General features: G+C 44.0%; 6 protein-coding genes across 6 annotated transcripts; 3 read left to right on the top strand and 3 right to left on the bottom strand.

Moving 5' to 3' along the window:
• Positions 1-23: 23 nt before the first annotated feature.
• On the bottom strand, positions 24-898 carry SS1G_04985 (predicted protein; the record flags this gene model as incomplete). Its single annotated transcript, XM_001593508.1, has 3 exons — positions 24-180; positions 442-486; positions 810-898. 3 exons carry the CDS (start codon positions 896-898, stop codon positions 24-26), a joined length of 291 nt encoding a protein of 96 aa, XP_001593558.1.
• A 479-nt stretch (positions 899-1,377) lies between these two features.
• Positions 1,378-3,503, bottom strand: SS1G_04986 (hypothetical protein; the record flags this gene model as incomplete). Its single annotated transcript, XM_001593509.1, has 3 exons — positions 1,378-1,438; positions 1,496-3,201; positions 3,249-3,503. 3 exons carry the CDS (start codon positions 3,501-3,503, stop codon positions 1,378-1,380), a joined length of 2,022 nt encoding a protein of 673 aa, XP_001593559.1.
• A 513-nt stretch (positions 3,504-4,016) lies between these two features.
• Positions 4,017-5,236, top strand: SS1G_04987 (hypothetical protein; the record flags this gene model as incomplete). Its single annotated transcript, XM_001593510.1, has 6 exons — positions 4,017-4,083; positions 4,431-4,609; positions 4,746-4,788; positions 4,867-5,033; positions 5,102-5,128; positions 5,192-5,236. 6 exons carry the CDS (start codon positions 4,017-4,019, stop codon positions 5,234-5,236), a joined length of 528 nt encoding a protein of 175 aa, XP_001593560.1.
• Positions 5,237-5,730: 494 nt separating this feature from the next.
• On the top strand, positions 5,731-7,151 carry SS1G_04988 (peptidyl-prolyl cis-trans isomerase; the record flags this gene model as incomplete). Its single annotated transcript, XM_001593511.1, has 3 exons — positions 5,731-6,085; positions 6,161-6,403; positions 6,634-7,151. The coding sequence occupies 3 exons, from the start codon at positions 5,731-5,733 to the stop codon at positions 7,149-7,151; spliced, it is 1,116 nt and encodes a 371-aa protein (XP_001593561.1).
• Positions 7,152-7,881: 730 nt separating this feature from the next.
• On the bottom strand, positions 7,882-10,814 carry SS1G_04989 (hypothetical protein; the record flags this gene model as incomplete). The annotated part of the gene is made up of 3 exons (XM_001593512.1): positions 7,882-9,971; positions 10,119-10,262; positions 10,778-10,814. 3 exons carry the CDS (start codon positions 10,812-10,814, stop codon positions 7,882-7,884), a joined length of 2,271 nt encoding a protein of 756 aa, XP_001593562.1.
• A 450-nt stretch (positions 10,815-11,264) lies between these two features.
• SS1G_04990 (hypothetical protein) lies at positions 11,265-11,630 on the top strand (the record flags this gene model as incomplete). The annotated part of the gene is made up of 2 exons (XM_001593513.1): positions 11,265-11,288; positions 11,523-11,630. 2 exons carry the CDS (start codon positions 11,265-11,267, stop codon positions 11,628-11,630), a joined length of 132 nt encoding a protein of 43 aa, XP_001593563.1.
• Between the last annotated feature and the right edge of the window lie 859 nt (positions 11,631-12,489).

The following is a 12,489-nucleotide window of genomic DNA, read 5'->3' on the forward strand; positions in this document are numbered from 1 at the left end:
GTCGGAGAGAAACAAATCTATTTTCAAACCTGATCAGGGCAACTTGTTTCTATATCATCATCCAAATGCTGACCGCCATTTCCAATAAAATGCATCTCGAAGCGTGGGGAATTGGTGTAAACACGAACTTCCTCCTTCAATGGGCCAAATTTTTGATTTTGAGGCTTCAGATAGTCGGAACTGTACCATTAGGCAGCAAGAGCAAAACAATGGGGTTGAGCGTCCGCCTCCTTTTGCCTTACCTGCGTTGTACATTTTTCATTAGCTTGTGTCAACGATAACTGACAGACGCCGATGTAACGCTTTCTCTGTGTTTTTCTTGAACCGCCACATTCAATGAACTTGTTGCATGTGAAGAGAAGGCTGTGCCATGTTCTGTGAAAAAGGAGGGAGAAGCATTTTCGTCAGGGATTGGAATCCTATGCAAAGCCCCATTCTTACGAGATGATTGATGTATCTCTGAATCTAAGACAAAATAACTTGGACCTGGACCTGCTCAGTGTCAGTATTATCGTGGTGAAACAATCAAGATGTAGAGATGACACTGACAGAAGCTGTCGCTCCGGGGGGAAAGCGTCACCGAGCGTATTGTGGTCTTGGTATCCAATCAATCTTGTGTCTGGCATTTGTGGTTCGCCGTTCAGTCGCATTTCTAGAAGCAGTGTAACCAATGATTCCTTCTTGCTTGCTTCCGTGAACCTTCTTTGGGGTCCAAAACTCGTTGTACTTGGGTATGGATAGACAAGGCAAAAAAGGAATATGCAAGAAAAACATGAATCCTTCAAAATTAAAATATGGGAAGAGCTTACAGCTTCTTATAATTAGAATCAAGATCTAAAGATTGGGTATCAAACATTAAAAGTCCTGCTGCCCAAAAGTTGTTGTCGTTTTCGTACATGATGTCTGCAGGTCATTTTGTCAAGGGCCATTGTACAGATCTACCAATCAGGGTTATTCATGTTTAGATACTATGAAAACCGATTCGCTGAACAATTAGACAAGAGGGCGGTTCGAGTTTCCTGATATTATGGAAACCTCATCCTTTCGCTCGCCTTGAAGAATGCAACTCATCAATTGGCATAAATGTCAACCTCATTGTGTTCATCTCCATTCATACAACACAAAAGATAAGCATCTCATAGTCAGTGAGCCAGAACGGTGGCAGTTTCGCAGCGGTCACACCAAAATTATCAAACATTTTTATCGGAAAAACATTTTCACTTAAGTTAAGGAATTTCATCTGAATGGAATCAGATGAGCAAAGTTTTGCTATTAGGCCGACTAAGGTCATTCCGCTTAGCCAGATACTGGTTGAGCAATTCCCACTGCGCCAACCTATCCTCCAACCAAAAGATACCATAGGCGCCAGAGCATTATTCATACATCGTCCTCTAGGAATTTATAGGTAAACTTAAAGTCTGCTTTTCTTCGGTTCATCCTATAAATAGTTGATTAGTCGATGTTGGGGAAATGGACAAATCGTGATGAAACTAACCATGTGCTTTCGTAGTCAAAGAAACGGTAGGTCCCTTGCTCATACAGCTCAGTAATCTCCTTTGGCTCTTCATGCCTTTGAAACCAAGTCTGATATTGCTTATGGAATCGCCAGCTTTGTTCCTTTAAGGATTTAGCTGCAAGATACTGTTGATATGTGGCTTGCTTGTAGTAGAAGACATAGAATAATGTTTCCCCATCTATACGATTATACAACCGTGGGTCATCAAGCACCGAAGGGACATCTTGAGGGTAATATGATGGTGTGTTAAAAGGGGTCTCTGGTTTATAGCTTCGAGGAGATGATATGTCTTGCATGCCTGGCCCACTAGCTTGAGATGATGCCAGCATTCTCTGTGATGCAGTGGATAAAGCGTCTGGAGCACTCTTTTGAATTACCTCGAAAGATTGAAGCATGTCCTGGAACCCTGACGGCAGATGATATACTGATTCCGTGTTCTCTGGTGTACTCGGCTTAAGCCCATTCGACACCCCATTTGATTGCGGTGGAACAGCTTGCATAGAACTGTTAGCACTGGACTTATATGGGATAGCATTTGACGAACCTCTCTTGCCTTCCGCTGTCTTAGATAGGGCTGGCGCCTTTCCTGACGGAGTCGAGGACACATTTGGTTTAGAATTCTCTGTTTTTTCAACTGAATGGGAGACACTTGCTCCACTAGGCGCCGCACTTGATTGGCTCAAAGCTGGAGATTTCGTTTGGGCACTTGATGGTGTATCCGTAGTTGGAACACTGGATCTTGTCACGGGTGTCTGGTTGACACTGGCTGTTTGAGAATGTATAGTCGTGGGAGATGCCGTTACACTTGGTCTTCGTCCGGCATTTCCAGATAATGGTGGGTGGCTGGCTGACGTCGAGGGGGGCGGAAGGGCTTCAGGTGGAGGTGGCAAAGGCGCAATACCGTTCTTATCACTAGCGGCAGCTGCGGCCGCTGCTGAGGCATATTTCAGAGTCTCCCCAGGGGCACGTGTAGGTACCGCAGCTGGTTTCATAAGGTTACTTGAACTTCCATTTGTTGATAGCGTCGATAATGGAGTATGTAAAGTGGCCAATGAAGGAAGAGGGCTTTTCAGTTGTGTAGAAGGTCTCCGTGCAGCAGCCAAAGGTGGTTCGGGACCCGTCTTCGATTTCCCGGGTAAACTATTCGACCGTTGATCCGTATCTGGAATGTCCTCTTGTATCGATTGCGTGTCTTGTGATGACACCCGATCATTATCATTATTCATGCCGTAGTTATCTTCTTCCTCATCAAGGTTAAGCTCATCGTACATCTCCTCGTCCTCCATGAAGTCATCGTTCATGTTGTCGGTCACATAATACTTGATGGATTCCTCAAGATCTTTAACCTGATCAACCTCGACATTACCATTCTCCAGACAGCGTTTAATGAGTTCCAGCTTATTTTGATGGAATTTATGCCGTTCAGTCAGATTATCTAGCTCTGCTATCCTATCAGCCTTGGCACTTTGGGTTTTCCCCTTCTTCATTGTCGCTGATATCGATTCGCGTTCGGCTTCCATTGTCTCGATCTGGCGCTCAAGCTCCTCTACCATATTTCCCAAGAATTCTCCCGTTTCCATTTTCGCGCGCTCTTTAGGATCTAGTTTGGCAGCCGCCGACAACCCTTCTTTCGAATATGCCTTTGTCTTCATGGCTTTCTCTACTGCTTTGAACTTCTCCATTTGCTGCAACAGTTTAGCTCACCCCACAGTAAAGTAAACAGATGCCCTACCGTTTCAATCAATTTCCGATGATCTAACAGAGGACCCTTATCCTTTATGTCATTACTTGCCGCCCATGTCTTGATCTGATCACGGAGCCTTTGCAGCTTTTTGATCTCTCGTTTGAGGTTGTCCTCCAGCTTCTCCTTCTGCGCAGCATTTGTGCACTGTTCTATCTTTTCATAGATTGATTCGAATTCTGCCACTCCTTCGGTGACTTTTTTGAAGCACTTGTCGACTTCTTGTTGAAGTTTTCGTGCCGCCATCGTGTAATTATGAGGGGTACGGAGAAATGTATCGATGGGTTGGTGTTTGGTGATTGCTGTTGTGTACAAGGGGCTAGCTTTGTTTGACAAATATTCGACCCCATGCGTAATATAGATGTCTGGTTTGAGCCTTTTGTGAAAAAGGTGGTAGTACAAGGAATCTAGAGATCACCTTGATACCAAGTGAAAACTTACTTTGGTTGAATATGGGAAGTGGGTGGGAGATTTGAGAACTTGTCGCTGAATTTTGGATTGGGATTCCAAGTTGCGACTTATGGTGCTTGGGTGAGATTGCGGGAAGAAGCCTCGCTTGCTTGCACCTTACCTGCACGAGCTGCAGCCTTAGAAGAACGTGGGGAAATGTTTACGAGAGGGGGAGGATAAAGTTCAAAATAAAGAATGCCATGCAAAATTCTCAAGTTATATTGTTATTTTGGAAATTGATTCTATTCGCAATCATACTATGTTCTGATCTTGATATAATATGATGTGATGTGATTTAGTATATTCACAATGATTCATAATGTTTCACAACGAATTAAAAATATCTCAACGTCCTCGGAATCACATCATGCAGTAGGTAATATTGTTGTTGATATTGTTTATGTTGATGAAATGCTCAAGTGGGGATTGCATCATGGAACCTACTACTGTCTAGGAACATTGACCTTTTTCTCACATCTAAAAACTATCATAAACCTTGAAGATTAAGCTTTTATGGACGATCAGACCAGCGTTGGTGTTCGACTTCGATCTACATAGCATTCTTCGGGAAAAGCAGACTTTTACTCTGGTTAAGATATCAAAAGGGTCTATTCAGTCCAAGTCATCTGCCCACTAGGTAGTAATCATGAAGGGTACCATTCCTAGCTTTACCCCTCTCTTCTTTTCCTACCCCGAACGTTATACTTACCAGATTCATTTTAGCTATACTTCAACGTGTCCTATCCGCTTCTGTAACGGTAGACAAGCAGCTGATATCTTCAATTGGGAAAGGCATATTAGTATTTGCTGCTGTGGCCCCTGGTGATACAGAGAAAGACGCAGAATCATTGGCAGCAAAGGTCCTCAAGATGAGATTATGGGATGATGAAAATGGCGGTAGGGTATGAAAGAGGAGTCTCTTTAGTTACTGCATCTTGAAGAATCATTCTCTGTCAATGTATATCAGGCATTGACTCGTCAGCACCTTGCTGTTCAGTTAATGTTTTCAATTTACAACAGTCCTAATATATTCCATAGTGGAAACAAAGTGTACAAGATATCCAAGGGGAAGTTCTCTGTGGTACGTGAAGACAATGAATTAAATACCACCATTGTACACGGAAGTCTCACAAACTGACGCCTGCCTCTCTGGTACCAGTCTCACAATTTACATTGCTTGCCTCAACGAAGAAAGGCTCAAAGCCAGACTTCCACGGAGCTATGGGAGGGGAAGAGGCTAAGCAATTGTATCAACTTTTCGTGGAAAAAGTTCAACAAGGTTATAAGTCAGAAAGAGTCAAAGATGGCGTGTTCCAGGCAATGATGGTAGGTCACACCACATTTTAGAATCTTCTTTTTTTAGGTCATCTGCTAATGAAATGTTTGATTGACAGGAAGTGGCTCTGGTGAATGATGGCCCAGTATGTCCTCTTTAACCCCCCTGAGTTTGAGTGTATATTTCTATACTAACATATTGTTGTAAGGTAACACTGGAAATGTCAACCAGGTCAAATGAAAAGAAGGCATGAAATGAACAATTCGGCGTATCGCGGACCATTCATTCTCTTACTCTGGTCTTTGGGCGAGTCACCTCTATTGAAGCCCCAAGCGCAAGGCCAGCAATATGGCCAGCGCTACCCAGTGCCATTTCGCAAAGAGATATTCAATACTACAAGACAAAGATATTCAATAGACCATAGTACAGGTACTCAGTAGATACTATGACAGAACGTCCCAGGGCTCCTTCCGAAGAGGTGAATTTCTCACGTGAATAGCCTCGTTTTCCATTTTAGGTAAAGCTCCATGTCGGAAGCCACAAACACCGACCCCCACATTCCAACTCTCCATCTCGAAGCTTCTACTCATAAGAAGGCTGAAATAATTTGAAAAAAGCAATCAAACGACCAATTTCTATAACTTGTAAAGCTTCCTTCGTTTTGCGTACGATCTATCATTCCACTTCCCATTCAATTCTCCCTTAGACTTACTCTCGCAATCGCCAAAAGGTATTCCCAGCAACAAAATGTCTGCCGCAGATTCCAAACCCCGCAGTCGAGTTTTCTTCGATATTTCCATTGGAGCAGTTCCTCAAGGACGAATCACTTTTGAATTGTACGATGACATTACTCCCAAGACCGCAGAAAACTTTCGAGCCCTTTGCACTGGTGAGAAGGGTGTTGGCAAAGCAGGCAAACCTCTTTCTTACAAAGGTTCTGGTTTCCATCGTGTGATCAAGCAATTCATGATTCAAGGTGGTGATTTCACAGCTGGCAATGGAACTGGTGGAGAGAGTATCTATGGCGTCAAATTCGATGACGAGAACTTCATTGAGAAGCACGATAGACCATTCTTGCTTTCAATGGCAAATGCTGGTCCAGGTATGTACATTGCATTACCTTTCTTGAGCTCTTCGATTAAGCAGTACGTCATGAGACTAACAAATACTTCCGCAGGAACCAACGGAAGTCAATTCTTCATTACAACTGTACCAACTCCCCATCTTGATGGCAAGCACGTTGTCTTTGGTCAAGTCCTCAGCGGTAAATCAATCGTCCGCAAGGTCGAGAATATGCCTACCCAAGCTGGTGACAAACCAAACAAGGAAGTTACCATCACAGACTGTGGAGAGCTTACCGGCGACGAAGCCGAATCTGCCGATGCGAAAATACCCGATTCCACTGGCGACATTTATGAAGGTACTTCAATCTCTAAATCATCTTTCTTCAACTGTTTTAGGAGCTAGTCAACATATACATATGCGACATAGCCTCCGAATATTCTGTTCTTCCTTTGCCGTCTCATATTTGCAGTTTTTCTTTCGATATATCCAGCTTTTGTTTCAATCTTTCCTTCCATCTTTATATATTTCGTATTGTTGTTTGATCATTTGGAGTATTGGTTAACCTAGAATTTTCCCACGAAAAAGATTTTCCAGAAGATATGACTACCCCTCCAACCGCCTCCGAAATCGTCAAAATCGCAACCGACCTCAAGACATACGGAAACACCGCCTTCAAGGCCAACCAACTACCTCTCGCCCTTGATAAATACGAAAAAGGTCTTCGCTACCTCAACGAAGACCCAGACTTGACCGATTCTCCCCCCGAAACCTCCTCCTCTCTCTCCGCCATCCGCTTCACCCTCAACAGCAACTCTGCTCTCCTTCACAATAAACTCAAGAACTTCGCCGACGCCGAACGTACCGCTAGCGCTGCTCTAGCTGTTTCTGGTACCACGAATACGGATAAGGCTAAAGCTCTGTACCGCCGCGCTGTTGCGTACATAGGACTCAAGAATGAAGATGAGGCATTAAAGGATTTGGAAGAGGCCAATAAGTTGGTTCCCGGAGATGCGGCTGTGGTTAAGGAACTATCGGCTTTGAAGAAGAGTATGGCTGAGAGGGCCAAGAAGGAAAAGGCTGCTTATAGCAAGTTTTTTGCTTAGTCTGGTAGCAAATAAGGGAATGAATGGAATGGTTGGGCAAGGATGGAAAGGGAAAGTTATAAAAAAAAATGCGATGATATATCATGAATGATGGACGGCGTTGCTTCAGCTTGGGGAACTTTTTAATTTTCATGATACACATCATCTCGACTCAAATTTTTCGCGCTTCTAGAATTTAGCGTCTAGCGTTTAGCTCACAGGGTAGATATCACTTTAGCTCTTATTCGATTAGCTCCTCGATAGCTCGTGGATTAAAATAAATGAACGATGAATGAAAGAAGTTACCAAAATATAAAAGAATATCTATCATCCGTACTTGATTAGCGATTTAATGTATAAGATCTTAGACTTACTCCAACACAAATAGATCATTATATCAAATTCATAGGTTTATAAATATGAATATGAATGAATATAGATATAGATATAGATATAAATTATAGATAGATAGATATTCATAAATATAAATAAATACAGATATAACTATATAGGTAAACATACACGTATATATATATATATATAGATTATATATATATAGATTATATATAGATTATATATAAATGCGACATATAAACCCATATATGTAATCATAAAAAGAAAAAGAAAGCACTCTGCTTCTTTCTTGATCTTCTCCTACGTAATCTTACTTCTTTTCCATTCTTTAGCTTCGCATCTTGCCTCTTGCTCCTTGATCATCTCACTCATACCTTCATTCACCCTCTCTCCCATGCTAAAACATCCCGCCTTCTCCCCGGCCCTCCCGTTGCATATGTCCCCAACCTCCCGTCGTGGGCGAAACAATCTCGTCTCTTAAACCATCTCCCCCTGGGCCCCTCGCATATCCACCTCCCGTATCAAGACTAATGCCCATTCCCTGACCTCCAGAAATCGTTGGCGCCATTATATAACCCCCATCATTACTACTTCCACTTCCCTGACTCTTCGGTTCAGGTTTCCCCTTCCTCCTTAAACCCCCCAGAAAACTCCGACTTTGTTTTTCCTGTCTATTAAGTCCAAATCCCGCCAATACCTTTTTATCACCAGGAGGACTCGTGGCTTGCATGCCCAACTGTTGCACGCTATTATCCAATGGTGGTACAAAAGGTCTTTGATTTTTTGAGTCCTTCCCAAACGTCGCTTCCCAGAAGTTCTGTTTCTCTTTCTTTTCTTTTTCCTTGCTACTAGAAGTGGGACCGGTTTTTTCACTGCCGCTGCCAGCAGAGCCGGGGGCGCGGAGAGGTGTTTGGACGGTGTTATTTATGCTAGTGGCGTTGCTATTATTCAAGGAGTAATCCTGCCAAGGGGGAGTGAGGACAGGATGTTCGGGTTCTGGTTCTGGTTGGAAGTGAGACTGTATGGGAGGGACGGGAGGAATTTGAGGAGATTCTTGAAAGTGAGTTGACTGGAGACCTTCAACGATATCTTCGAATTGAAGAGAAACTTGATCAGCAACACGCTCACCGTATTCTTCGGCTTTAAGTATGCATTCGTCGGTGCGCTTCTTGAGTGCTATGCAGAGGTCGTTGAACTCAGCGAGATCTCCTTCGAGGCTTTGGCTCGCGGACTGTGTTCCTTCTAACCATAATTTGACTAAGTCGGCAAAGCTTCTTGCATGATCGATTAAATATGGTAAAGAGGGAAATCCTTCTCTGGAAGTGGGCGGTAGTCTTGCGAGGATGGTGATGGGTGTAGAATACGACGCAGGAACCGCAAAATTTGTGCGATCAGGGGCTATAGCACAAATAGCATCAAGAAAATCCTTGACACCTTGACGGTGCTGGTAAAGGAATTTGTTCATGGGTTCCATCCATGACTCTTTTTGGCCAAAGCTTGATAAATTTGCTAAGGCCTGTAAGCTCTTCGCTATCAATGTGAATGTTCGTTGAGCTTTCTGTTGAGGGTGATCTGGAAGTAGACCAAACAATTTTGGATTGAGAATTGCTGGACAAAAGAAACGTAAGAATATGAACCCAGAGACACTAGTATAAGCGACAGTACGAAGAAAGTCTCCATATCTATCCTCAGCAACAGCGCGGATGTATTTGAAGATTTGTCGCAGTTCTGGTGGACATCGAGTTGCAGAATCCGCGATTGACCTCCAGACGTCAGTGGTCAAAGCGATTAATGACTCCCAGTTTTTATCGAATGCGTTATCATTGTCAATTCTAGATGGGTCGACCTCGCAATCAGGATTAATATTGTTGATGGTACGAATTTGATCCCCTAGAATTTCAGACAAATATTCCTTCCCGACTCGTCTCATGTGAAAGTCAAGGGCCTGTGTTAGTAAAGAGTTTCCTCGAAACAAGAGGTTCGCTTCGGTATTGAGACTTTTTCCCATATCTCGAACGGATTGCTCCCGATCAAATGATGTGAAGGACACTTCGTTGGAGCCGATCCTCCTGCTGTATCTGAGTCGTTTAGTTGGCGCTTCTTTTCCAATACCGTCGATTTCATCCTCAACTAAGGCCTTTAGCCATTCAGATCCGTTACCGGAGACTTGAAATATATTTATCAGTATTTCCGATAACTGTCTGAGATTATTGGGTATGACTTGAGATATCTGTAGTGTCAACCCGCTATTGAAATTATGTAAAAGCTGCGAGATAGGTTGATAATCTTTGGCAAGGAGTACTACGACTTCGTCATGTCGCACTTTCATTAGCATCTCTCCAACCTGCTCCTGATTTTGATCCAAAATTGGCCACCATGCCTCATTATCCTTGCCTCGCTCCAGCTTGTCAACCGGTATCTCAATAACCCCACAGATGATCTCCACCTGTTGGTCCGCCACTGGGGTGCTTGAGCTTGACAGAAATCCTTGTACGGTTAGTTGTGACGTCTCCATGCGTTTTAAAACTATCGAAAGCTTGGGTAAATAAGGAGGAAGATCTGTGAATTCGCATTCTTCTCGCCAAAATGGATTCCTGGTTTCGAGTTTTGTCATTGTGCGGGCGCGAACCTCACCGTCAAGCATGACTTCTGCAAAATAGTCACCGAGAACCCCATCTGGCTCTGGCCTTACAGAGTTTCTGCCATATAGAGGTACCTCTGTCTTTGTGCCAGGTTTCCGAAACTTAGCTTCCACAATCCGCATGCTGAGAGACTTCTCTATCCGAAACATGTCATTAGCTGAAGAAGAATATGGTACACCAGATTCCTCATTTTTTTCGTGCTCTTCTATTTGCTGCGGAGTATCATGTCCGTATATTTCTGGGATTGTGAAAGCTCGCAAGAGACATAGCCACACTTCGAATACCAAGCGTGATTCTAATGCTAGATAAATAGGTCTAAATACGGACAAGTCTGTAGAAGTAGATGTGTACTGTGGGAAAATTGCAACGCAATATTCCTCTCCTAGTACGGACTTGTCAAGCTTTTGTATTGCGCTTCGAGACAGTTGTGGAAGTTGAACAACTGAAAGCAATAAAGCGTCATTCTCTGTTAAAATCTTGAGATCGCCATTGTCCTGGAGTATACAGGATATCCTACGCCACTGCTGTCCAGAATTACGCAGATGTCGTGTTGAACGCCGAGTTATGATAGACTCAGGAGATAGGGGAGGCCCCTTATCCCACAGAAGTAGCTTGGCTACTTTGATGATATTTGAGTCTTTGTTACTATACGCGGAACCGCGCCGATCCACGCCTGGCCGCCTGTCATCATGATGTCCGCCTATTGGCGATTTCAGTGGGCCTGGAGAAAAAGGCGCCAGCCTGATTTGTTGCCACGGTAGTATGGCGGCTAACCAGGGATCGAACTCAGCAGGATCCTTTGGTAGAAGGCGAAGATCTAAGCCGAGATTAGGATTCAATATTTCCAGGCACCTTACTTGCCTTTCCAATGAGTACATAATCGGCTTGACCCTGCACCCTCGAAGATCGGTTGCTACATCGATATGGAAAGGTCCTTTATCATCATCCTCGTACATTAAAGAGCCTTTCACATTGTCAATATAGCACATACCCTTATACCATTGGCCTCGCTCTACCGTTTGATACTCGACTTCACCCCTCATACGACCGCGTAAATTTTTCATAAGGTGCAGTATTTTCTTTGCATCTCCAGTAGACACAGGATCTGGGAGACAATCGATGGAAGGTATATCCACATATGCCTGAAATGGTGAGGTTGGCCGTGAGTGTTTTTTCGGCAATCGTCTACCGTTACCCTGTTCCTGTTTGAGAGAGTCTGATTTGGTCAATGCATTTCTATTAGAAGTAGTTAAATACCCAACTGCAATGCTACCATCGGATCGCGGCTCAAGATCATGAAATGATGATGAATTTGTAGAATGAATTGAACCAATCCGCTGCCTATTTCTAGGAGCGCCTCCTGAGCCTGATCTCTTTCGTGTGGTCGCATCTACAGTATATGTTCGAGGTCGAGATCGAAGGCTCATGGTACTTTGAACGGGCCTGTCAACAGAATCACTGCTGCATGAATCATGGAAAACAAGACCTTGCCGCCGTTCTCTAGGCTTTTCTCCGCCGGGTATCGATCGCGGCGAAGTCGGCACAGATGGAAAGAGCCTAGGCGGAGTCTCCAATATGCTTAGGTTGTCGTCTGTTACCTCGACAGGTTCGGGTGTAACTGTGCGAATGGTACTATCCAGGCCAGAACCCCGTGGTCGTCGTGGCTCGCTCGGAGAGAATCGTCGTGCCAATGTCTCCGCCGCATTTTCTCCCCAGTCTCGCACCGTGTTTTCCCTTCCAGACATCCCATTATAATCTCTTGCGTCCATACCTGGCGACAAGATGCTCATCCCACGATTCCTTCCCATGGAAGTTTTAAAAAACCATGCCCAACCATCTAAACCTCAAAAACTGGCGGCATCGGCAATGTTAAAGTATTTGATAAGCTCGTGTATTCGAGTCTTGGTATGTGCGGAAGCATGCAAGCAGAGTTGTCGAAGGTGGCATGGGTATCGTATCGAACAATTTGGGCTGAAGATCTTCGAGACAAGCTGTGGCGTACGTGGGGAAGTCTAAGATGTGCGCAATTGTTGAAGCTTCTGCCAGTCTTTGTACCGCGCAAAGTAGCGTCAATGTTCGGATTAATAAATGACAAAGCTTTTGTTTTCCTTTTACCGATAGAATTGATCCCGCTTCGAATGCACCTTATGGTTTCCCAATACCAATCGCGAGTTTCGACAGTTCTTCATGATAACTAGCCATATACCATATATGTCAAGTTTGACCAAGTATCCGTCGAATCTACTTTAGCGGGTCGATTTTTCCTTTTGGAGTATAGAGGCCGGGGCTTTCAAGGGTTGCTGGTCCGCCGACAGCTTACTAGTATCGTTGGGGGAATGTTCTATTCAAGACCAAGATCAGGA

Source organism: Sclerotinia sclerotiorum, genomic scaffold (assembly GCF_000146945.2).
Source record: "Sclerotinia sclerotiorum 1980 UF-70 scaffold_6 genomic scaffold, whole genome shotgun sequence".
Classification (NCBI taxonomy): Eukaryota; Fungi; Ascomycota; class Leotiomycetes; order Helotiales; family Sclerotiniaceae; genus Sclerotinia; species Sclerotinia sclerotiorum.